The 25,749-nt window shown below is 46.8% G+C and overlaps 1 protein-coding gene across 9 annotated transcripts in view; it reads right to left on the reverse strand.

The window, feature by feature from the left end:
- Positions 1–25,749, reverse strand: part of LOC140403951 (carnitine O-palmitoyltransferase 1, liver isoform-like) — a 150,873-nt gene that overhangs the window by 43,815 nt on the left and 81,309 nt on the right. For 8 of the 9 annotated variants that reach the window (XR_011938441.1, XR_011938440.1, XM_072492240.1 and 5 more), the window contains exons 10-12: positions 15,563–15,758; positions 11,296–11,484; positions 5,232–5,337 (exon numbers count right to left, since the gene is read on the reverse strand). Coding sequence is in view for 7 of the 9 variants with exons in the window: in XM_072492240.1 (XP_072348341.1) it covers positions 5,232–5,337; positions 11,296–11,484; positions 15,563–15,758 (491 nt within the window). In the remaining 2 variants the exon portion in view is untranslated. Of the gene's footprint in view, positions 1–5,231; positions 5,338–11,295; positions 11,485–15,562; positions 15,759–16,580; positions 16,666–25,749 lie in introns of all 9 variants that reach the window. The other variant, XM_072492239.1, reaches the window with a different exon arrangement.

Consider the following 25,749-nt stretch of genomic DNA (forward strand, 5'->3'; position numbering starts at 1 on the left):
ATCCTCCACTGGGTGGGGACTGGAAAATCCTGTCCAGTGTGCTTCAAAAGTGTGAAGCCCTCAGAGACATTTTGATAAAGCGCTGCACCAGTGCAACTTCTATTTTCTATGGTAGTGGGAGCTTTACGAAAATGCTCACGTCTGACTACTCAAAAGCATCTCAAATTTGCAGATCGTTTTGTCACACATAACCAGGTCAACGTCCCACATAAACGTTGTACGAGAAATATGCAAATCGCTGCTGGTGGACAAGTTACCATATCCACCAGGACGGAAATATAATTACAGCCAAGAATAAAAGCTACAGGAATTGGTAACTCAGCATTTGATAGCAATAGCCAAAACTGTAATACCTGAAATATTAGTGGATTTATAAAATAATGAACTTACCAGAAAAATAATGGAGAAGAATCAAGCTCCTTCTTGCACAAAGTGAAATCCTTCAGCTTGTCTTTTGTATTTTTTCCCTTGGGTACACAGGTGTCTTTTCTGCTGAACTCAGTTTTACCCAGTTATTCAACACAAGCCACCGCCTGCAATTTTCTTCTGATATTTTGCAATGAGAAATTTTGATAGAATTTTATTTTGGCTGGAACAAACTAAAGCAGGGGCTTGCTTTTAAATAGTTGTTATTTTGACATTTTGCACCTCAATACAAATCTGTGTTTTGAATAGTTGCTTAGGTATTTTAAGTGCTGGGTGGCTAGCAGTGGTTAGCACTGCTGCCTCATGGCTCCAAGGACCCGGGTTCAATCCCGGCCCCGGGTCACTGTCCGTGTTGAGTTTGCACATTCTCCCCGTGTCTGCGTGGGTCTTGCCCCAAAGATGCGCAGGCTAGGTGGATTGGCCATGTTAAACTGCTCCTTAATTGGAAAAAAAAGGCTTTTTGGGTGCGACAATTAAAATCAGGTGCCTCTGTTGCATCTTCTCTACTGAGTAGTACCACACTCCGTATGCTTCACCCGATACCTGTATCTGTGTATTTACATTGTGTATTTATATATGTCCTATATTCTTTCATGTATGGAACGATCTGTCTGGGCTGTACGCAGAACAATATGTTTCAATGTACCTCGGTACACATCCCAATAAATCAAATTGTTTTGCTCGCTTCCATTTTACCGCCAAGAGAGTGGAAAACCAACTCACATGCAATAGGGCAAAAGTTTTAGTGCTCAGTTTTAGTCTTGAGCACTCATGTACAATTATAGCCGGTGAATTCTAACTGGGTTATTTTTTGCGTGGAAAATGCTTCCACCAAGTGCTGCGAAGTGTGGCAGATTTTCATTGTCGAAAATATTCAAAACCCAACTGTACTCCTTTTCATTCACAACCTGAATAGTCCAATACAACATTTCTGTCTTGAGACTCTCCTTCTAAAAAGCCCCTAAGTAGGGCAGCACGCTGGTGGTCCCTCATGGCGTCGAGGTCCCAGGTTCGATCCCGGCTCTGGGTCACTGTCTGTGTGGAGTTTGCACATTCTCCCCGTGTTTGCGTGGGTTTCACCCCCACAACCCAAAGATGTGCAGGGTAGGTGAATTGATCATGCTAAATTGCATCTTAATTGGAAAAAATGAATTGGGTATTTAAAAAAATAAATAAAAGCCCCTACACCTGGCTGCTTTGCTAAGCCATGTAATGATTGTGGTCAAGAGAAAAGACAAAAATCGGTAAGAATCTTACAACCATACAGTAGAGAACAAAAAGCCATTTGGCACAACATACGTCTGCTAACTCTTTGTAAAAGAGTTATCCAACTGGTCCTATTCTCCTGTTCTTTCCCCATAGTCCTGCAGTTATTTCCTATTCAAGTATGAATATTAAGAACATAAGAACTAGGAACAGGAGTAGACCATCTGGCCCCTCGAGCCTGCTCCGCCATTCAATGAGATCATGGCTGATCTTTTGTGGACTCAGCTCCACTTTCCGGCCCGAACACCATAACCCTTAATCCCTTTATTCTTCAAAAAACTATCTATCTTTATCTTAAAAACATTTAATGAAGGAGCCTCTGCTGTTTCACTGGGCAAGGAATTCCATAGATTCACAACCCTTTGGGTGAAGAAGTTCCTCCTAAACTCAGTCCTAAATATACTTCCCCTTATTTTTAGGCTATGCCCCCTAGATCTGCTTTCACCCGCCAGTGGAAACAACCTGCCCGCATCTATCCTATCTATTCCCTTCATAATTTTATATGTTTCTATAAGATCCCCCCCTCATCCTTCTAAATTCCAACAAGTACAGTCCCAGTCTACTCAACCTCTCCTCGTAATCCAACTCCTTCAGCTCTGGGATTAACCTAGTGAATCTCCTCTCCACACCCTCCAGTGCCAGTACATCCTTTCTCAAGTAAGGAGACCAAAACTGAACACAGTACTCCAGGTGTGGCCTCACTAACACCCTATACAATTGCAGCATAACCTCCCTAGTCTTAAACTCCATTCCTCTAGCAATGAAGGACAAAATTCCATTTGCCTTCTTAATCACCTGTTGCACCTGTAAATCAACGTTTTGCGACTCATGCACTAGCACACCCAGGTCTCTCTGCACAGCAGCATGTTTTAATATTTTATCATTTAAATAATAATCCCTTTTGCTGTTATTCCTACCAAAATGGATAACCTCACATTTGTCAACATTGTATTCCATCTGCCAGACCCTAGCCCATTCACTTAGCCTATCCAGATCCCTCTGCAGACTTCCAGTATCCTCTGCACTTTTTGCTTTACCACTCATCTTAGTGTCGTCTGCAAACTTGGACACATTGCCCTTGGTCCCCAATTCCAAATCATCTATGTAAATTGTGAACAATTGTGGGCCCAACACTGATCCCTGAGGGACACCACTAGCTACTGATTGCCAACCAGAGAAACACCCATTAATACCCACTCTTTGCTTTCTATTACTTAACCAATCCTCTATCCATGCTACTACTTTACCCGTAATGCCATGCATCTTTATCTTATGCAGCAACCTTTTGTGTGGCACCTTGTCAAAGGCTTTCTGGAAATCCAGATATACCACATCCATTGGCTCCCGGTTATCTATCGCACTGGAATGTCCTCAAAAAATTTCCACTAAATTAGTTAGGCACGACCTGCCCTTTATGAACCCATGCTGCGCCTGCCCAATGGGACAATTTCCATCCAGATGCCTCGCTATTTCTTCCTTGATGATAGATTCCAACATCTTCCCTACTACGGAAGTTAAGCTCACTGGCCTATAATTACCCACTTTCTGCCTACCTCCGTTTTTAAACAGTGGTGTAACGTTTGCTAATTTCCAATCCGCTGGGACCACCCCAGAGTCTAGTGAATTTTGGTAAATTATATTATATATAATTCTCCAGAAAGTTACTATTGAATCGGATTCTAGTAGTGCACTCTAGATTATAAAACTTGCTGCAAGGCGGCATGGTGGTGCAGTGGTTAGCACTGCTGCCTCACAGCGCCGAGGACCCGGGTTTGATCCTGGCCTCGGGTCACTGTCTGTGTGGAGTTTGCATATTCTCCCCATGTCTGTGTGGGTTTTACCCCCACAACCCAAAAGATGTCCAGGGTAGGTAGATTGGCCACGCTAAATTGCCCCTTAATTGGAAACAAATGTTTTTAAAAATAACTTAAACTTGCTGCATGAAAAAAATTTGCTTCTTATCTCTGGCTCTTTTGCCTCTTACTTTAAATCTTTATGCTCTGGGTATTGACAATCTGACCAATACATATGAATTAGGGAAATCATAATAATCATCTTTATTAGTGTCACAAGTAGGTTTACATTAACAATGTAACAAACTTACTGTGAAAATCCCCCCATCGCCATACTCGGGAGCCTGTTCAGGTACAGAGGGAGAATTCAGAATGTCCAATTCACCTAACCTGCACATCTTTGGACTGTGGGAGGAAACTGGAGCACCCGAGGAAACCCACGCAGACACGGGAGAATGTGCAGACTCCGCCCAGACAATGACCCAAACCAGGAATCGAACCTGGGTCCCTGGCGCTGTGAAGCAACAGTGCTAACCACTTGCTACCGTGTCATTTATTGAAGAAGTAACATGTGCGGTAGGGTGGATGTACTGTACCCAGATTTCCAGAACACATTTGCAAAAGGTGGCACCTAAAATTTTATTGCAGAAAATAAAGGCTTGCGGGAACAGAAAACAGAGTAGACAATAAATGGATCATTTTCTGGTTGGCAAAATGTAATGAATGGTGTACATAGGGATCAGTGCTAGGAATTAACTTTTTACAATGATATAAATAAGTTGGCTGAAGGTATGGGGCGAAATTCTCCCCCAACGGCGGGATGCCCGCCGACTGGCGCCAAAGCCGGCGCAAATCAGACGGGCATCGCGCCGGCAAAAAGGTGCGGAAGTCTCCGCATCTTTGGCGGCCTAGCCCCAACATTGAGGGGCTAGGTCGACGCCGGAGGGATTTCCGCCCCGCCAGCTGGCGGAAATGGCGTTTGTTGCCCCGCCAGCTGGCGCGGAAATGCGGCGCATGCGCGGGAGCGTCAGCGGCCGCTGTCAGTTTCCCAGCGCATGCGCGGGAGCGTCAGCGGCCGCTGTCAGTTTCCCGCGCTTGCGCAGTGGGGAGAGTCACTTCCGCCTCCGCCATGGTGGAGACCGTGGCGGAGGCGGAAGGGAAAGAGTGCCCCCACGGCACAGGCCCGCCCGCGGATCGGTGGGCCCCGATCGCGGGCCAGGCCACCGTGGGGGCACCCCCCGGGGTCAGATTGCCCCGCGCCCCCCCCCAGGACCCCGGAGCCCGCCCACGCCGCCTGGTCCCGCCGGTAAATACCAGGTTTGATTTACGCCGGCGGGACAGGCAATTCCTGGGCGGGACTTCGGCCCATTCGGGCCGGAGAATCCAGCGGGGGGTCCCGCCAACCGGCGCGGCCGGATTCCCGCCCCCGCCCAATCTCCGGGAGCGGAGACTTCGGCGGGGGCAGGGGCGGGATTCACGGCGGCCAACGGCCATTCTCCAACCCGGCGGGGGGTCGGAGAATGACGCCCATGGTTTCTAAATTTGCTGATGACACAAAGATAGGTAGGAAAGTAAGTTGTGAAGAGGACGTAAAGAGGCTAAAATTAATCAGTCATAAATTAATGTAGGGCTTATTTCTGGAGTACAGTGCAAGCGTTTTGGAATAAACACCCATATTGACTTATTACACAATAGTGTATTTTGGTTAGGACACTGTTTCAACTGAGTAAGAAATAATTCTGTTACCTCCCACAGATGTCCTATGATTGGTGCGTCAGCCCAGGAATGTTCTGCGTTTAATCCCACTTTGCCATTTGCAAACACAACAAAAGTGAATGACTTATCAAACCACCTGTGGGGGAAAAAAATAACATATTCATTTAGGACATAAAGTGCAGGAGGCCATTTGGCCCATCGAGTCTGCACCGACCCACTTAAGCCCTAATTTCCACCCTATCCCCTTAACCCAATAATCCATCGCGAAGGGCAATTTATCATGGCCAATCCACCTAACCTTCACGTCTTTGGACTGTGGGAGGAAACCGGAGCACCCGGAGGAAACCCACACAGACACGGGGAAGACGTGCAGACTCCGTACGGACAGTGACCCAGCAGGGAATCGAACCTGGGCCCTGGCGCTGTGAAGCCACAGTGCTATCCACTTGTGCTACCGTGCTCCCCACTTGTTAAAGATTGTGGCATCATCTATACAAACAAACACATTTTAGGCTCCTTCCTCCTTGTACAATGTTCCATTCCATAACTCTGGATAGCATGCAACCTTATCCAAAACCTCTGCCAAGTCAGATGACAGACAATTTTCCTCATTGATTTGCTTTCAAATTCTTTCCAACTTCCCCTAAAGCCTTTGCCTAGTAAATCTTTGCCCAGCACACTGAGCTATACAGCACCAGACAGATCTCCAGTCCGTCCTGAAGCTTTCTCATCCATGACACAATCAGTATTACCTACTTCATTCATTAATCTAGATGACGGGCTATAATGCAAAATATTAATAATAAAGAGATGGTCAGTCACAATGTAAATCATCTTGGTTTAGTGGTAGCACTCTGCCTCTGAATCAGAAAGACGATGGTTAAAGCTTCGGAGCACATAAGGGAGGCTGACATGGCAGCACAATGCTGAAGGAATCGGCATCGCTCGCTGGGCCAGCATTTATTGCTCATCACTAATTGCCCTTGAGGGGGCAGTTATGAGTCAACCACATTGTTGTGGGTCTGGAGTCACATGTAGGCCAGTCACTATGGCAGATTTCCTTCCGTAAAGGACATTAGTGAACCAGATGGGCTTTTACAACAATCGACAATGGTTTCATGGGGTCATCCTTAAGACTTTTAATTCCAGTTTTTTATTCAATTCAAATTTCACCATCTGCAGTGGTAGGATTTGAACTTGGGTCACCAAAGCATTACTCTGGGTCTCTGGTTTACTAGTCCAGTGACAATACCACTATGCCATCGCCACCCTCAGCCTCATCTGCCCATTCAGGTGGCATTAAAGGTCCAATGGCACTAACTGAAGGACAGCTGGAGAGTTCTCTTGGCATCAGGGCCAATACTTACTCCCCAACCAACATCATGAAAACAAATGGTCTATTTTCTTATCTCATTGCTGCCAGTAGGATTTTGCTGTGCTCAAATTCGCTGCAAAATGTTTCTAAAATTATGGAATTTATGTAGTCCCCACCCAGGACAGAAACAAAATAATTTGCAAGTTCCATGACGGACATGAACATCAAGGGATTGAATCCACCCTTGCCCACCTCAGACCCCTCTGGTCACCCGAGTTGAAAACCGCGTGTCCCACTACGTCGAGAACGGTTTAATTTGCGCCCAAAATAACCCCGATAGATATGCGAGAAAAGCCCAGCTCCGACACACCCGCCCTGTAAATGGCACGTGGAAAACCTCCAATTGGATTATATTGGTCCCCTCCCCCCTGCAGGAATGGTTACAAGTATGTCTTAGTAGTGATAGACACATTCACAAAATAGGTCGAAGCGTTCCCAGTAAGAACAAACACATCCAAGGCCACCGCAAAGGTCTTAACAGAACAGATTTTTAGAAGATGGGGACTCCCCCGTTCTATTGAGTCGGACCAAGGTTCCCATTTTACGGGAAGAGTCATGAAAAATGTTATGACAATATGTGGAGTTAAACAAAAGTTCCGCAGTCCAGCGGCATAGTGGAGCGCATGAATCGTACGCTAAAGGCCACCCTTAGGAAAATGGTGCAGCAGCACAATACAACATGGGACACAGTGCTACCATTCGCACTGATGTTTATTAGGAACACAGTGTCGAGCTACACAGGATATACCCCCTTTACCCTCATGACTGGACGAGCCATGAAGGGTACCGAATACTTATTCGGACTTGATTTGGCCAGCCCCGCAGTCACCGCCCTGACCCATGAGAAAGCAGTCCAGCACATGGTAGGGAATATTAAAGCAGCACAGCTCGCTGCAGCTGTTCGACTAGGCGTTAAACGAAAGCAGAGTAAGGCCTGCTTTGACAAAACAGTACACCCGACGGAGTATACAGTCGGACAGCAGGTAATGATCACCTTGTACAACCCTAGTTCGTTCCTCTTCCCGAAATTTGCAGGACCCTATTCAATTTCAGACAAGGCAAGCCCCTCGGTTTACAAAATCACGTTTCCCAGCTTACGGTTTATGGAACGCAGTGCAGCCACTCGCACCATCTCTCATTGGCGATGGCAGACAATGAGGGCCCGCCCACTGACAACCCGAGTTCCCCCTCCCCCAGCAGCACGAGCACGTCCACAGACACGACCTTGACCACGCCCCAGAATCAAATTTCACCCTGGCACTTGATTCGGCTGCTAGCGACAGCACTACCAAAGCCCCTGAGAGACCCGAACAAAGATCCCTCGACCAGGTCCCAGTCATTACATGCCCAGAGACCCCGACCACAATACGCTCAGCCTCTTTGAAACAATTTATCTGCCCAATCCGTAACCTGACCCGGCACCCGACGATAGCGACAGCCCCCTTGCAACCTCCCTACGGACCATGAAGCACTGGCACCGTGACAATTCCTATCGCTTGACGAGAAATGACGAAATGGACCCCACATCGGCACACGCCGCATTAGCACGCAAACTCCATGAAAGAGTTTGGCACCCGGCAGATGGAGACAGCTACGAGTCTGACTCCCACCATGGTAACTCCTTTGCAAATCTTTTTCAAATGGAATCGAGGTGTCCAGATGATGAGTCAGGAACCGATGGAGATTTACGGTGTCCTGTGCCCTGATGGAGCCTGCACGTTTTTTTTTCTTTAATTTGTTATTTTTAAATGTTGAATGTTTGTTTATTTGTGTTGATTGCACTGAATTTCTTGATACAGTTTTTTCTTTTGGTCTCACACCAACGTTCTTGATACAGTCATAACTACTCTTTTGACGCCATGTGCTTTCCCCCACCTACTATTTACATGTCAGAATCACTTGGTTGGTAAAACAAGTTTGCAGAGGACGGAGAAATTGTCCGCCCACTCAGCTCATCGACCACAGACTGTGAGAGTGCTCGCGCTGTGACACAGAAGCTTTTTGGGATGTCTTGTCTCCGCAAATGGTTGTTTAAAAAAAATGAGGGAGTCACATGTGGTGACGATTATAATGGGAGAACTGACGTTAAGGAGACACAGACGGATAGACGAGATATTGAACAACACGATTATAACAAACACTATGCTTGTTCCCTTAGAGAGATACGAAGACACTCGACGGTGAAGGAAAACCGGAATAAGATGAAGACGACCCTGATGATCGGCATCATGATCGTCGCTGGAACAGTCCAGTTGTGCGCGTTACCCACCTCCACCCCCCTCACCACACAGGCCCGAACACGACCACCCAGCACAACACCCCCAGCCCGGACACTACATTGCACACACATCCAGCCACCGGTACCCCCACATGGTGTGAGAACCTCATCAAGTGGTATTCCCTGTCCTACACAGTGGAAGCCTTACTAGTAATAACCATATTGTACAGCGTCATTCAGACAATTAGATTGCGGAAATGGAGAGCCTCCCGCCCCCCAGTATATACATTCAGAGCCCCTTTCCTCGGACTCCAACAGACCCCACACTCTTTCTGAACCTTTTCTTTAATAAATTCCGCGGTTGTTGTTTTGTGAATAAAGTTTATTTTTCTGTGTCTGTAAGTCTCAGTGACAGGAAGAAATGTGATGTTGCTATCGGATAATTTCTGTATAGTAACATAAGCTTTGGATTGTAAATAGCAGCATGAGTGTACTCTAGTTAGAGGCAGTTAGAGGTTCCCCTTTTACGGAATGTTAAAAGGCCCCCTAGAGAGTCTTAGACCTGTGTTGTTTAGGGAAATTAGGTAAATGTTTTTGGACCCATAGGACAGAGTAGCGTAGAACCCGTCCTTGGTTAAGGGTACCCGGCATCCCAAGAGAACAAAGAAGACCCAGTATTGTGATCCTTCACGCTTCGCGTTGTGGATCAAGAGGACAGAGTGTAGCCATCTGACATGGCCACTTCCAACTAAGCAGAGCAACTCGCAAAGACTGATGGGTAAAATGGACAAGCCAAGAGTCAGGCAGGTTCTGAGCCTGAAATGCATATCTGCCAGCAAAGTCCAGACGGTATCGAAACCCCGTCCCATTAGCATGTTAATCAGGTCGATTAGCAGGTGATGGCCCATCTCCCCCAACACAAAGGACTGGTTCTCCAGCAACCGGGACAGTCCCAGACATTTCGGCGCCACTCCCTGTCCAAGGGAAACGCAAACAACAGGGTCAATGATCGCCTGAGACACACCCAGTCACCCAGATTCCCGCCCACTTATTGGCGAAGGAATCGAACGGAGTGATCAGGGATCACCCAATTAGTAAGGCCCAAATCGAAGGACCGCCCAAAAGAGCGCGAAAACCCCCAAGTATAAAGGAAGAGTTCGCCATATGCTCGTTCTCTTTTGGCCTTGGTACCCCGGTCACGGTCATCGCCAATTGCAGCAACACCAGAAGCAAGTTTGAGTTCAACGTCCACTACCAGAAGGACGAGCCCAGCCGAGCAGCAGTTACCCCTTCGAACCCAAGAGATCCAGAATTGAACAGCGGCCACTGTTTCCTGACCTAAACCGAGTGCCCGAAGTTAAGTACAGGTTGTCTTAGTAATAGGTGTAGTTAACTAGTAGTGTTTATGTTGCATGATTGATTGTATGTAAATAAAGTACCCTTGACCTTGAACTAACTAACTGGTGTTTGGCTCTTTGATCGATAGTCGGTTGAAACTTGTGGTGGTATCATTCGATACCTGACGACTCTAAGCATTCGGACATAGACAATATAGAAAGAAAGCAAATTCACTGATTGCCCTAATTGGAACAGAGCCAGAGTAAAGAGCATAGTAAAGAGAAAACGCACAACAACCCGAGGAACAAATCTTTTAGTGTCTTAATCCCCTTCTCCTCCCATTTCCGTCCCACTTCCCTGGCTCAAATCTGTGGTTCCCCCGAATCGGCATTTCCCTTGACCCTGCCCCAACCCGAAGTGTTGCCGAAACTGCCTCCAATTCTCAATGAAGCTGTTATTACCGGACTCCCTGAGTATTTCCCCGGGCTATCTGGAGCGGCGCTGTTGCTAGTGCTTTCAATCCCGACCCCCTGCACAAACTCTTCTCCATTCTGACCCACTGGGAATCAACCCCTCTGACCCAGCTTCGCACATTCGCCGCCCAGTAGTAATACATCAGGTTCGGAAAACCCAAATCCCCTGCCTGCCTTCCCCTCTGTAGCAGCACCTTTCTCACTCTGGCCACCTTCCCTCCCCATATGAACAAAGTAATCCTTCCCTCAATCTCTCTGAAAAAAGCATTTGGCAGGAAAACCGGCAGGCATTAAAAAAATAAACAGAAATCGGAGGAGATTCATTTTAACCTCCTGTATCCGACCCGCCAGTGACAGAGGGAGACCATCCCACCTTGCCAGATCAGCTTTCACTCTCGCTACCAAACTAGAAATGTTGTACCTGCGGAGACTCCCCCCCACTCCCGGGCAACCTGCACCCCCAGGTACCTAAAGTGAGTCCCTGCCCTACAGAGTGGCAGCCCCCCTCCCCACCCCCGGCCGAGCCACCACAAAATAGAAGGTCAGTAGATTTTTGGACTCTAAGGAATTAATCCATGATCTGACTGGATGACGGTGCAGGTTTGAGAGACTACATCGCTACTACTGCTCCTATTTCTTACATTCTTATGTTCGACTACAGATTGATTTACAAAAAAAAGCCCCACTTACCTGTCGTAGCACTTGCCGTGTAGCAGTGACTTGGCGTATTCGTCCAGTGACTTCACCTGGTTTTCTACAAATAAATCATATTTACTATCATCCAAAGTGACGAAGAATGCTGCTCTCTCCACGCTGTCCATTGAAGCCTTGTTCTTTCCGGAGCTGAAGTATGATTTCCGGGCCTTAGCCCATGGAACTCTGCTCAGCAGCAGAATATAAAAGAATATAACATCAATACACTTCCAACGTTTCTCCCCCTATTTCCCCCATGCACTAACTAATAGCAATTCTAGTTCGTTAGTGCAAGCAACCGTCCAGCATTCTTGTTCAATTGTCATTATTCTGTGTGCATGCGCCAGGCTACTGACCCATCGATAGTGGGCCGGATTTTCACACAGTCAGGCCAACTCTGGAGACCTTTAAAAATATTAAGTGGGCCCCGAATGTGGAAGTCCTGCCCCTATTTCCGACAGATCCAGTTTTTTTCTGACGGGGTAAGGGAGCAGAGTGTGACTCTCATAGGCCGGAAACTCAAACTCAGCAGGATCATTTGAAACTAGTGCGGAGTCCAAACAGACACTCTCCTCTTTCACTCTTCCCAGGACCTTACCCCACAGGGTGGGGAGTCATGAATTTATGGAGTAGAGGTAAAAGGTCTTGAAGGGTGGAGAAGATCTGATCCTGTCATGAATTGAAGTGTTTTCAATCCACAGCTCTTTAAACACGCAAGAAAAACAGGCTGAAGTTGTCAGTTATAGAGCTAAAATGAACAGCCTCTCTTGGACAACTTGAGTGACAAGCTATTTGGTGTAGGTTAGGAAAAAAACATTGGGCGCAATTCTCCGGAATAATTTTGAAGTGTGGTCTCCGGAGGGAAACACAGTGTGATTCCTACTGGGTGGGTCGGTGTGATCCAGATCGCATCCACCCACGATTGGAATTGTCGATCCCAAAGTGACAGTAAAGCACCTCTACAGCATCAACCCCCCTCCCCCCCAAGATCACTGGCATCGCGGCCCTCCTTTCCAGCCACCCGCCCCCTGTCCCCCCACGCCACCAAACCGGCAGTGCTAGGGCACCCCCCTTGCAGGTGAGCGACACCCCACTACGGGTTGCTAAATTACCCCCTTCATGCCGTACCGCATTGGCAGTGACAACCTGCCCTAGGGGGGTGCCCTAGCACTGCCGGTTTGGTGGCGTGGGGGGACAGGGGCTGGTGACTGGAAAGGAGGGCCCCGATGCCCATTCCTCCTAAATAGTCTCTGAACCAGCCAGGGCTACAATGTCCTCAGAGCCTCTGTGGCACGCACTGTTTGTGGCGGCAGGCATGGAGCCTGTTTTGAGGCTCTCGTGCTATTCTCCCGACAAAGCATAGAAGACAGAGGGTGGTGGTGGATGGAAAATTTTCAGACTGGAGACCAGTTACCAACGGTGTACCACAGGGATCAGTGCTGGGTCCTCTGCTATTTGTGATTTTTATCAATGACTTGGAGGAGAGGGCTGAAGGGTGGGTCAGTAAATTTGCTGATGACACCAAGGTTGGTGAGTAGTGGATGAGGTGGAGGGCTGTTGTCGGCTACAAAGAGAAATTGATAGGATGCAGAGCTGGGCCGAAAAATGGCAGATGGAGTTTAACCCTGATAAGTGCGAGGTGATTCATTTTGGTAGAAAAAAATTTGAAAGCGGATTACAGGGTCAACGGCAGGGTTCTGAGGAATGTGGAGGAACAGAGAGATCTTGGGGTTCATGTCCACAGATCTCTGAAGGTTGCCACTCAAGTGGATAGAGCCGTGAAGAAGGCTTATAGTGTGTTAGCGTTCATTAACAGGGGGCTTGAGTTTAAGAGCGCGGGGTTGTGCTGGAACTATGCATGACCCTGGTGAGAACACATTTGGAGTATTGTGTGCAGTTCTGGTCACCTCATTATAGGAAGGATGTGGATGCATTGGAAAGGGTGCAAAGGAGATTTACCAGGATGCTGCCTGGTTTGCAGGATAGGTCTTATGAGGAAAGGTTGAGGGAGCTAGGGCTTTTCTCTTTGGAGCGGAGGAGGATGTGAGGCGACTTAATAGAGGTTGATAAGATAATGAGGGGGATAGATAGAGTGGACGTTCAGAGACTATTTAGGAGGGATGTCCGAGGTAGGTTCTTTACTCAGAGAGTGGTTAGGGTGTGGAATGGACTGCCTGCTGTGATAGTGGAGTCGGACACTTTAGGAACGTTCAAGCGGTTATTGGATAGGCACATGGAGCACACCAGAATGACAGGGAGTGGGATAGCTTGATCTTGGTTTCGGACAATGCTCTGCACAACATCGAGGGCCGAAGGGCCTGTTCTGTGCTGTTCTATGTATCTATGTATAGCAGGATCTGTGCCAGGTGCAACGCAGTCAGAGAATTGCCCCCATTGTTATCTGTTCCTGAAGTTTCAATATAGTTATTTATTGACATTTCTCAAGTGCTGTTATTACAGCTGAGGTAATTATGAATACTTGGCTTGAGTTTCAAATGCTACAAGTGCCCTCATCTTAGTGGGGCTGCTGAGTTCATATTCTGATTGACATTTAAGGAGGCAATTAAAGAATGTGCTGTCTTTGATGTGGTTACTGTATAGAAGTTTATTTTTAAAACATTTAACTTGAAGGGATTTAAAATACTTGAATAGATTTCATGAATTTTAGATAGTTATTTTTCAGCATCAAGTGTATACCAGTGTGTGTTCTAATAGTTTGTTGACTCCCGAGGTCTGACCAAAATGGATACTCGGTAAATGCCTATGGAGGTGGCATGGGGGTATCAAGTGGCACAGATGGAGCATGGGAGTAGGTAGGTAGAGGGTGTGTGGAGGCATGGTGGTGGGGGGGCAGGGCGGCGAGGGCTAGATAGTGGAACCGCTTCTAAAGCGGTAGCATCGGCAGCACGGTAGCATTGTGGATAGCGCAATTGCTTCACAGCTCCAGGGTCCCAGGTTCGATTCCCGGCTTGGGTCACTGTCTGTGCGGAGTCTGCACATCCTCCCCGTGTGTGCGTGGGTTTCCTCTGGGTGCTCCGGTTTCCTCCCACAGTCCAAAGATGTGTGGGTTAGGTGGATTGGCCATGATAAATTGCCCTTAGTGTCCAAAATTGCCCTTAGTGGGGTTACTGGGTTATGGGGATAGGGTGGAGGTGTTGACCTTGGGTAGGGTGCTCTTTCCAGGAGCCGGTGCAGACTCGATGGGCTGAATGGCCTCCTTCTGCACTGTAAATTCTATGATCTATAAAGAACCGAGATCATGTGGCCACCTACAATCTACTTCTGGGGTCTGTGACCCTGACTCTAATCTGCCCTCCAAGAGTGAAAATTGCCTGAAATGGTGTTGTTTAAACGGTGGCAGGTCAGCTGAGTTGAGAAACTTCCCTATTTGAGTTATCCGCCATGGTGATGATAATGCGGTCCATTATATTTGACTGAGGCCCAGCTGCCACCCAAATGATTATGCTCCCGAGTTCCACACTACTGCATATGCACTGTAAGAGAGGCATTGTACAGTGTTGAAAACTTAGAATCCTGGCTGCTTTTGACCTCTTTCTAGCCCAGAAACACAGGCCAACTGCACCATTTCACATCTACCTGATCAAGACCTTCTAATTCGGCACAGAATGCATTAAAGAATAGAAGCTTTCTGATCGCTGCGGCTCTGTAGTTCACATAATTTCCATCTACAACCTCCTCCTGTTCTTTCCCACCTGATAATGTTCATAGAATTTACAGTGCAGGAGGCCATTCGGCCCATCGAGTCTGCAGCGGCTCTTGGAAAGAGCACCCTACCCAAGGTCCACACCTCCACCCTATCCCCATAACCCAGTAACCCCACCCAACACTAAGGGCAATTTTGGACTCTATGGGCAATTTAGCGTGGCCAATCCACCTAACCTGCACATCTTTGGACTGTGGGAGGAAACCGGAGCACCCTGAGGAAACCCACGCACACACGGGGAGGATGTGCAGACTCCGCACAGACAGTGACCCAAGCCGGAATCGAACCTGGGACCCTGGAGCTGTGAAGCATTTGTGCTATCCACAATGCTACCGTGCTGCCCTGTTACAGGGCACCTGGTTAATATTGTCAAAGGCTCAGGTTGAAGCTCAAGAGGTAAAATGCTCTCTGGCACTCGCTACGCAGTTGGATGATATGCCAGGTTGTCAGCTCCCAGGGGACCATACTTCAAGCAAGCATCCCCAAAGAGCAGGGAGAGAACTGGCAGCAAAATAAAATGTAAACGGCTAAAGTTCTCACCTGTTTCCGGCAGTCAGTGCAGCCAGATACTTCTCACCTGGCTGAGGCGAAGAATTCTCATCCAAGATGTACTGGATCTGTACCTGGAGCTCACTGGGATTTAGAAGGCGCCCACCTTGATATACCCAAACCTTAAAGTAACGGCCCTTGTGATAGATCACAATGTGTTTGCTGTCCACAAGGTGCTGTAAATGGTCTGCAAATTCAACAGGGTTGGTGAGTAAAACTAGCGTGTTTCATTTAAAACATTTTAAGTTAGCAAAGGAGGACTGGTGTGAGTTTGGAACTTTCTGTACAAAGCACTGCCCCATCGCAGCTGCCTTCAGATTAAACCCATAGGCCATTAAAATCAATGAAGCTGTTCAGGAAACGCTCTCACGCCACCACCCCAGCAACTTATATTACTGGAGCAGATTGCCATAAAAGGAAATTCAAAATGTCCAGGTACTCGCAAACCGAAAAATGCATTGTGGTGGGAAGGAGCTTTTGATTTTCTTTTCAGAAGGAAAGAGAGTACTTTGTACAGCAAATACCCACCCAAACGTCTGTCAGCCAAGAAGCTTATTAGAGCCCGATACATTGGGTGGCAGTTGAAACTACTGAACATTATCAGCAACACTAAGAGACCTTCTGAGATCTTTAGCATTCAGGAATCAAGCAGGTATCAGCGGGACTGAGTTGCTTCAATTTGTAGGCAGGCTGCAGCCAGTACTTTCAGCAGCAACAGTGAGAAGCACTTCCAGGCACTTCCTGACACTGTTCAGCTCTGAGAAATGGTCCTTTACAGGAAGACTGAAAGGCCTCTGCCTCTAAGCATCGTTAGCAGGCTGAGACACCCAATACCTCTACGTCTTGACGCTCTCGAGGCAACCTTTTGGACCGTGACTCAGCAGCTGAACTGAGAGGCTCACGCCTCCAGCTACGCTTTGCAGCCCGTTCGCTCTGGGAGCCCAGTGTAATCACAGCACAACGTTTATCTGCTAAAATTCTCAGCTGCAGAAAAGAAGGGACATCGTACCTGACTCTACACCTGGAATGCGGCATGTATTGAAAATATTCTCATACTGATTAGAACACATGGGGACAACACCTCGAATCAATAGCTGAAGAAAGGCAGAGAAAACAGGAAAGAGTAACACATGGACATGCAATTAAATTGCAAGCAACACATCTATAATACAGGAGAGAAAGAGGAAAAAATAAAAGTAGCTCAGGTTCTTCCCCATGTTGGGAGTATAAATAGAGATAATCAACACATCAAAACTCTGGCCATTCGAGGTATCAGGAAAATGTGCCAGCGAGGTGGATCTTCTAATAAGATGTGGGAACGTAGAGAAACAAAACTGAAAATGGGAGACAGGGACTGAGGTGCAAAATTTAAGAAGCAGATCGGGACATGTAATTTGCAGCAAGATCACAAAGATATTGACAACAGCCAAGTTGTTAACTTTTGCTACAAACAGCAAAGGAGGGTGAGCGGGTGGAATGTGGAGCTGGGTTCACAAAAAGACCAGCCATGATCCTATTGAATGGCGGAGCAGGCTCGAGGGGCCAGATGGCCTACTCCTGCTCCTAGTTCTTATGTAAACTAGTGAATAGAAGAAACCTCTCCCCAGAGTAACCATGAACTGGCCCCTCGTCATAACATGGGCCAATACAGATAGAGATGACCATGGGATTATCGCAATACCTGTTTAATCAAATTTAACTTTGTTATCCAATTCAGAATCCTTAGAGGGATTCGTCCAAATACTCACCTTACTGAGTATTCTAAGCAATCAAAATAATTTTATTGGGGAGCGACACGGACACTTCCACAATGTATAAGGAAAAAGTACAAAATGTGACTAATACAAATGGGTATTCATTGTCAGATTATAATGAAAGCTGTATGGGGAAATGAGAATTGGTTAACTGCTGCCTCACGGCCCCGGATCACTGTCCGTGTGGAGTTTGCACATTCTCCCCGTGTCAGCGTGGGTCTCACCCCCACACCCCAAAGATGTGCAGGGTAGGTGAATTGGCCACGCTAAATTGCCCCTTAATTGGAAAAAATAATTGGGTACTGTATTTACATTTTTTTCCTTTTTAAAAATAAATTTAGAGAATATTGAGGTAGGGAATCATCGGTCAGTGCAGGATGACAGAGCATTTCCAAACCTTTTCGTATTTATTAACTAATATCCCAAGTGAAAAAACATATATAGTTCATTCAATTAAAATATCTATTAGGTTTTATGATTTTTTTGAACAGATTCAATGTCCGAACGTGTAGCTGAGAAGGCTTTGCAGCATGGAGACCACCCTTTATAGGGTTATGTAGCACCAAGTAAACGTTCCTTGCACCAGTTCACGCCACACTTTGCTGTTCATACAGCTATATCTGTTAACTTATTCACTTCAGAAAATGTTTTTTCTAATATGGGATAGTAGTGAGCTAGGGTTAAGTTGTAGTGTTGTGGGTTTCTCAGGGTTAGGCTGAGGTTAATGCTTAGGGGTAGGGTCCGGGTAAATATTCCCATTAAGGGACTTAGGGTTAGGTATGGATTGATGGTCTAAAAGCTGTTATTATAATTTAAGCTCAGGGTTAGGGTCTGAATAAATGTACGTCTCAAGGGACTTAGGGTTAGGTTTTAGGGTGTGGATTAGGTGATGTAAAAGTTGTTGTTGTAATTTTAGGGTTAGGGTCAAATTAGGGTTAGGGTTTGGTTCTGGGTTAGGGAAAAAAGTAGGGTTAGGGTTAGCCAAGAATTAGGGTTAGGATTAGGTTAGGGTTATTAGGGTCAGAGTAAAGGGTTAGGGTTAGGATTAGGGTCAGGGTTTAGGGTTGTGGACAGATGAGGGGTCAGGGTTTAGGATTAGGGTCAGGGTTAGGGTTAGGCCAAGTTAGGGTTAGGGTTAGATTTGGTGCATTTGAGTGCTATAGTGAGAGTTTGGTGACTGAGGGAGTGCTGAATTTGGCGCATTTGAGTGCTATAGTGAGGGTTTGGTGACTGAGGGAGTTAGGTGAGGAGGGAGTAAGGTGTTCCTTTCATTTTGTTTCCTACATTTCCGCAAAGCGTGAGAAGAGAGCCAGGCGTTTACAAAGAGTGTAGCTGACTGGGAGCAGAGTCGGAGGCCGGAGATCCAGTTGGTCCACAGGGCAGCTATATTCTGTAAGGTAAGAGGGGATGGAGGCTAGGCTAGTTGAATGCTCCTCCTGTAGGATGTGGGTGGTGAGGGATACCACCTGTGTCCCCGCTGACTATACCTGCGGGAAGTGCACCCAACTCCAGCTCCTCAAAGACCGTGTTAGGGAACTGGAGCTGAAGCTGGATGAACTTCGGATCATCCGGGAGGCAGAGGGGGTGATAGAGAAGAGTTACAGGGAGGTAACCACACCCAAGGTACAGGACAAGAATAGCTGGGTTACAGTCAGGGGAAAAAAACCAAACAGGCAGACAGTGTAGGGATCCCTCGTGGCCGTTCCCCTTCAAAACAAGTATACTGTTTTGGATGCTGTTGGGGGGGATGACCTACCGGGGTAAGGCCCTAGCGGCCAGGTCTCTGGCACTGAGTCTGGCTCTGGGGCTCAGAGGGGAAGGGGGGAGAATAGAAAAGCAATAGTTGTAGGCGATTCAATGGTTAGGGGAATAGATAAGAGATTCTGTGGTCGCGAGCGAGACTCCCGGAAGGCATGTTGCTTCCCGGGTGCCAGGGCCAGGGATGTCTCGGATCGTGTCTTCAGGATCCTTAAGGGGGAGGGGATGCAGCCAGAAGTTGTGGTGCACATTGGTACCAACGACGTAGGTAGGAAAACGGGTGTGGAGGTAATAAACGAGTTTAGGGAGTTAGGCTGGAAGTTAAAAGCCAGGACAGACAGAGTTGTCATCTCTGGTTTGTTGCCGGTGCCACGTGATAGCGAGGCTAGGACTAGGCAGAGAGTGCAGTTGAACACGTGGCTGCAGGAATGGTGTAGGAGGGAGGGCTTCAGGTATTTGGATAATTGGAGCGCATTCTGGGGAAGGTGGGACCTGTACAAGCAGGATGTGTTGCATCTGAACCAGACGGGCACCAATATCCTGGGAGGGAGGTTTTCTAGTACTCTTTGGGATGGTTTAAACAAATTTGGCAGGGGAATAGGAACCGGATTTGTAGTCCAGCAACTAAGGTACCCGATATTCAGGACGAAAAGCGTGTAGTGAGGCAGTGGGGAAGGGAGCACTGACAAAGGAGAGTACTTGCAGGCACGGAGATGGGTTGAAGTGTGTATACTTCAACGCAAGAAGCATCAGGAATAAGGTGGGTGAATTTAAGGCATGGATCTGTACTTGGGACTACGATGTGGTGGCCATCACGGAAACTTGGATAGAAGAGGGGCAGAAATGGTTGTTGGATGTCCCTGGTTATAGATGTTTCAATAAGATTAGGGAGGGTGGTAAAAGAGGTGGGGGGGGGGGGTGGCATTGTTAATTAGAGATAGTATAACAGCTGCAGAAAGGCAGTTCGAGGAGTATCAGCCTAATGAGGTAGTATGGGTTGAAGTCAGAAATAGGCAAGGAGCAGTCACCTTGTTAGGAGTTTTCTATAGGCCCCCCAACAGTAGCAGAGATGTGGAGGAACAGGTTGGGAAACAGATTTAAAACATTGAGTGGAAACTCTTTAGATCAAATAGTTTGGATGGGGTGGTGTTTGTGCAGTGTGTCCAGGAAGTTTTTCTAACACAGTATGTAGATTGTCCGACCAGAGGAGGGGCAATATTGGATTTAGTACTTGGTAATGAACCAGGGCAAGTGATAGATTTGTTAGTGGGGGAGCATTTTGGAGATAGTGACCACAATTCTGTGACTTTCACTTTAGTAATGGAGAGGGATAGGTGCATGCAACAGGGCAAGGTTTACAATTGGGGGAAGGGTAAATACGATGTTGTCAGACAAGAATTGAAGTGCATAAATTGGGAACATAGGCTGTCAGGGAAGGACACAAGTGAAATGTGGAACTTGTTCAGGATGTGGAGATGCCGGCGTTGGACTGGGGTGAGAACAGTACGAAGTCTTGCAACACCAGGTTAAAGTCCAACAGGTTTGTTTCGATGTCACTAGCTTTCGGAGCGCTGCTCCTTCCTCAGGTGAATGAAGAGGTATGTTCCAGAAACAAATATATAGACAAATTCAAAGATGCCAGACAATGCTTGGAATGCGAGCATTAGTAGGTGATTAAATCTTTACAGATCCAGAGATGGGGTAACCTCAGGTTAAAGAGGTGTGAATTGTGTCAAGCCAGGACAGTTGGTAAGATTTTGCAGGCCAGACGGTGGGGGATGAATGTAATGTGACATGAATCCCAGGTCCTGGTTGAGGCCGCACTCATGTGTGCGGAACTTGGCTATAAGTTTCTGCTCGGCGATTCTGCGTTGTCGCGCGTCCTGAAGGCCGCCTTGGAGAACGCTTACCCGGAGATCAGAGGCTGAATGCCCTTGATTGCTGAAGTGTTCCCCGACTGGAAGGGAACATTCCTGCCTGGTGATTGTCGCGTGATGTCCGTTCATTCGTTGTCGCAGCGTCTGCATGGTCTCGCCAATGTACCACGCTTCGGGACATCCTTTCCTGCAGCGTATGAGGTAGACAACGTTGGCCGAGTCGCACGAGTATGTACCGCGTACCTGGTGGGTGGTGTTCTCACGTGTAATGGTGGTATCCATGTCGATGATCTGGCACGTCTTGCAGAGATTGCCATGGCAGGGTTGTGTGGTGTCATGGTCACTGTTCTGAAGACTGGGTAGTTTGCTGCAAACAATGGTTTGTTTGAGGTTGCGCGGTTGTTTGAAGGCAAGTAGTGGGGGTGTGGGGATGACCTTGACAAGATGTTCATCTTCATCAATGACGTGTTTAAGGCTGTGAAGAAGCCTTCATGTCGCATTACATTCATCCCCCACCATCTGGCCTGTGAAATCCTACCAACTGTCCTGGCTTGACACAATTCACACCTCTTGAACCTGAGGTTACCCCATCTCTGGATCTGTAAAGATTTAATCACCTGCTAATGCTCGCATTCCAAGCATTGTCTGGCGTCTTTGAATTTGTCTATATATTTGTTTCTGGAACATACCTCTTCATTCACCTGAGGAAGGAGCAGCGCTCCGAGAACTTGTTCAAGGAACAGGTACTACGTGTCCTTGATATGCATGTCCCTGTCAGGCAGGGAAGAGATGGTCGAGTGAGGGAACCATGGTTGACAAGAGAGGTTGAATGTCTTGTTAAGAGGAAAACGGAGACTTATGTAAGGCTGAGGAAACAAGGTTCAGACAGGGCGTTGGAGGGACACAAGATAGCCAGGAGGGAACTGAAGAAAGGGATTAGGAGAGCTAAGAGAGGGCATGAACAATCTTTGGCGGGTAGGATCAAGGAAAACCCCAAGGCCTTTTACACATATGTGAGAAATATGAGAATGACTAGAGCAAGGGTAGGTCCGATCAAGGACAGTAGCAGGAGATTGTGTATTGAGTCTGAAGAGATAGGAGAGGTCTTGAACGAGTATTTTTCTTCTGTATTTACAAATGAGAGAGGGGCCATATTGTTGGAGAGGACAGTGTGAAACAGACTGGTAAGCTCGAGGAAATACTTGTTAGGAAGGAAGATGTGTTGGGCATTTTGAAAAACTTGAGGATAGACAAGTCCCCCGGGCCTGACGGGATATATCCAAGGATTCTATGGGAAGCAAGAGATGAAATTGCAGAGCCGTTGGCAATTATCTTTTCGTCCTCACTGTCAACAGGGGTGGTACCAGGGGATTGGAGAGTGGTGAATGTCGTCCCCCTGTTCAAAAAAGGGACTAGGGATAACCCTGGGAATTACAGGCCAGTTAGTCTTACTTCGGTGGTAGGCAAAGTCATGGAAAGGGTACTGAAGGATAGGATTTCTGAGCATCTGGAAAGACACTGCTTGATTATGGATAGTCAGCACGGATTTGTGAGGGGTAGGTCTTGCCTTACAAGTCTTATTGAATTCTTTGAGGAGGTGACCAAGCATGTGGATGAAGGTAAAGCAGTGGATGTAGTGTACATGGATTTTAGTAAGGCATTTGATAAGGTTCCCCATGGTAGGCTTCTGCAGAAAGTAAGGAGGCATGGGATGGTGGGAAATTTGGCCAGTTGGATAACGAACTGGCTAACTGATAGAAGTCAGAGAGTGGTGGTGGATGGCAAATATTCAGCCTGGATCCCAGTTACCAGTGCCGTACCGCAGGGATCAGTTCTGGGTCCTCTGCTGTTTGTGATTTTCATTAATGACTTGGATGAGGGAGTTGAAGGGTGGGTCAGTAAATTTGCAGACGATACGAAGATTGGTGGAGTTGTGGATAGTGAGGAGGGCTGCTGTCGGCTGCAAAGAGACAAAGATAGGATGCAGAGCTGGGTTGAGAAGTGGCAGATGGAGTTTAACCCTGAAAAGTGTGAGATTGTCCATTTTGGAAGGACAAATATGGATGCGGAATACAGAGTTAACGGTAGAGTTCTTTGCAATGTGGAGGAGCAGAGAGATCTTGGGGTCTATGTTCATACATCTTTGAAAGTTGCCACTCCAGCGGATAGAGCTGTGAAGAAGGCCTATGGTGTGCTAGCGTTTATTAACAGAGGGATTGAATTTAAGAGCCGTGAGGTGATGATGCAGTTGTACAAAACTTTGGTAAGGCCACATTTGGAGTACCGTGTACAGTTCTGGTCGCCTCATTTTAGGAAGGATGTGGAAGCTTTGGAAAAGGTGCAAAGGATGTTGCCTGGAATGGAAAGTAGGTCTTACTAGGAAAGGTTGAGGGTGCTCGGCCTTTTCTCATTCGAACGGAGAAGGATGAGTGGCGACTTGATAGAGGTTTATAAGATGATCAGGGGAATAGATAGAGTAGACAGTCAGAGACTTTTTCCCCGGGTAGAACAAACCATTACAAGGGGACATAAATTTAAGGTGAATGGTGGAAGATATAGGGAGGATGTCAGAGGTAGGTTCTTTACCCAGAGAGTAGTGGGGGCATGGAATGCACTGCCTGTGGAAGTAGTTGAGTCGGAAACATTAGGGACCTTCAAGCAGCTATTGGATAGGTACATGGATTACGATAAAATGATATAGTGTAGATTTATTTGTTCTTAAGGGCAGCACGGTAGCATTGTGGATAGCACAAATGCTTCACAGCTCCAGGGTCCCAGGTTCGATTCCGTCTTGGGTCACTGTCTGTGCGGAGTCTGCACATCCTCCCCGTGTCTGCGTGGGTTTCCTCCGGGTGCTCGGGTTTCCTCCCACAGTCCAAAGATGTGGTTAGGTGGATTGGCCATGATAAATTGCCCTTAGTGTCCAAAATTGCCCTTAGTGTTGGGTGGAGGTGTTGACTTTGGGTAAGGTGCTCTTTCCAAGAGCCGGTGCAGACTCAATGGGCTGAATGGCCTCCTTCTGCACTGTAAATTCCATGATAATCTATAATTAATCTAGGACAAAGGTTCGGCACAACATCGTGGGACGAAGGGCCTGTTCTGTGCTGTATTTTTCTATGTTCTAAGTTACGGTTAGGCCCAAATTAGGGTTAGGGTTTAGAGTTCGGGTTACGCCCAGCAAATTATGATTAGGATTATGATTAGGATGAGTCATCGGTCAGTGCAGGATGACAGAGCATTTCCAAACCTTGTACATCCAGCAATGAACACTCACTGACTTCAGTGCGGCACAGGTTGTATGACGCAAACATCTTCAGCTAGTGCTCAAACTAATCATCTTAAATTTTAGAAGGAAATTGCTCTACTGAATCACACACACGTCCTCTTCAAGATCGCCTATCATTAAGGCTTCTCTGGGTTGTGCTGTCAATTTTAGTGTAAAATGATCGGCTGAATTTGGTCAAGGGTTCGGAACTGGGCAGAGGTCTCCTGAACGGTGGTGTGAATTGGCAATCGGTGCACTGCCCAGTCCTGCTCTGACTGTTCCTTCCAGTTGAGGATAAAGAGCGTGCAAACAATGAAACGTGAACAGAAGCCCATCAAAACCTGAATGTAAATGAGAGCTTTAACATTTCAGGCTGGACAACCTTTGGCAAAAGATGCAGAGGATGGTCTCCATCCAAAGTATTAACCTGAGGAATAATTTAGAGAGTTAGAGAAAAAAACTCCAAGCTTGGGTTTTCCAATCAGTGATATTGCATCAAAAAGTGAATGGGTTAAGATAGGAAATTAATAAAATATTTAAAATAAATACAAATCCCACATTCTTACACACACACACACACACACACACACACACACATTCTCTCACACACATAAAATTGTAATTTTGGACAATGTTTTCAGAATTGATCCTTATAATTCTATTTACAAATCAGATTGAAAAGTTGCTGCGTGGGGCTTTCTTTTGTTACTGCTTAGTCAACAATCACCAGTGAAAACTGTGAAAACAATCAATCCGAGCATCTGGCAAATAAAAGATATGCTCCACACTGGGCCATTAAAAAGTTGAGAGGTCCGTTCTCCATGTATGTGAAAGCTTGGTTTCACAGTGCTAACATGGTACAAACCATGGATAGGGATGTTTAGTTTTCCCAGGTCTGGACTGGTAACTGGGTACCCTCGAAGAGGCCTTTTGCTCAGATGGGTCAATGGTGATTTTAGTAGATAGTGAGGAAAATGAGACACACAATTCCAAATTACAGGAGAAACATTTCAAAGAAGACGTAACAGGAAAATTCAACAAAAAAAAAGCTGAAGGAGAGAACTTGAGGGAACAGATTCCACCGAGACACAAACAGGGTCCCAAGGCCCAGTGTAAATGCTGCCGTGAGAAGCATGAAGAGAGCATTAACCATCTAGGCATGCCACACAATTCAGGAGTTCAACAGCGACCGTCTAACACTGACAATCAGTGATAAATCCCAGCAAATGCAGATTTGTTTTGTTTTCAAAGACTTATCTTTAATGCTCTATGACTAGTTGGCAGTGAGTGGATTTTTCTTCCCTGGTCACCCTGCTGTCAATTTCTACTGGACTACAATTCATTCTCAAGCCCTTCAGCCGCCCTCGCTGCAAGCATCAAAACTGCTCAACAGAAATGTCACAATTTCACAGTGTGATGAAACTCAAATACTTACCTCAAGATGTCAGGAACTCAGGTTCCGAGCAAGCTTTGGGCTTTGCACGCATGCACCTGCCAGGAAATGGCTGCACATGCAAATTTTGT

This window comes from Scyliorhinus torazame, chromosome 29 (genome assembly GCF_047496885.1).
Source record: "Scyliorhinus torazame isolate Kashiwa2021f chromosome 29, sScyTor2.1, whole genome shotgun sequence".
NCBI classification, from domain to species: domain Eukaryota; kingdom Metazoa; phylum Chordata; class Chondrichthyes; order Carcharhiniformes; family Scyliorhinidae; genus Scyliorhinus; species Scyliorhinus torazame.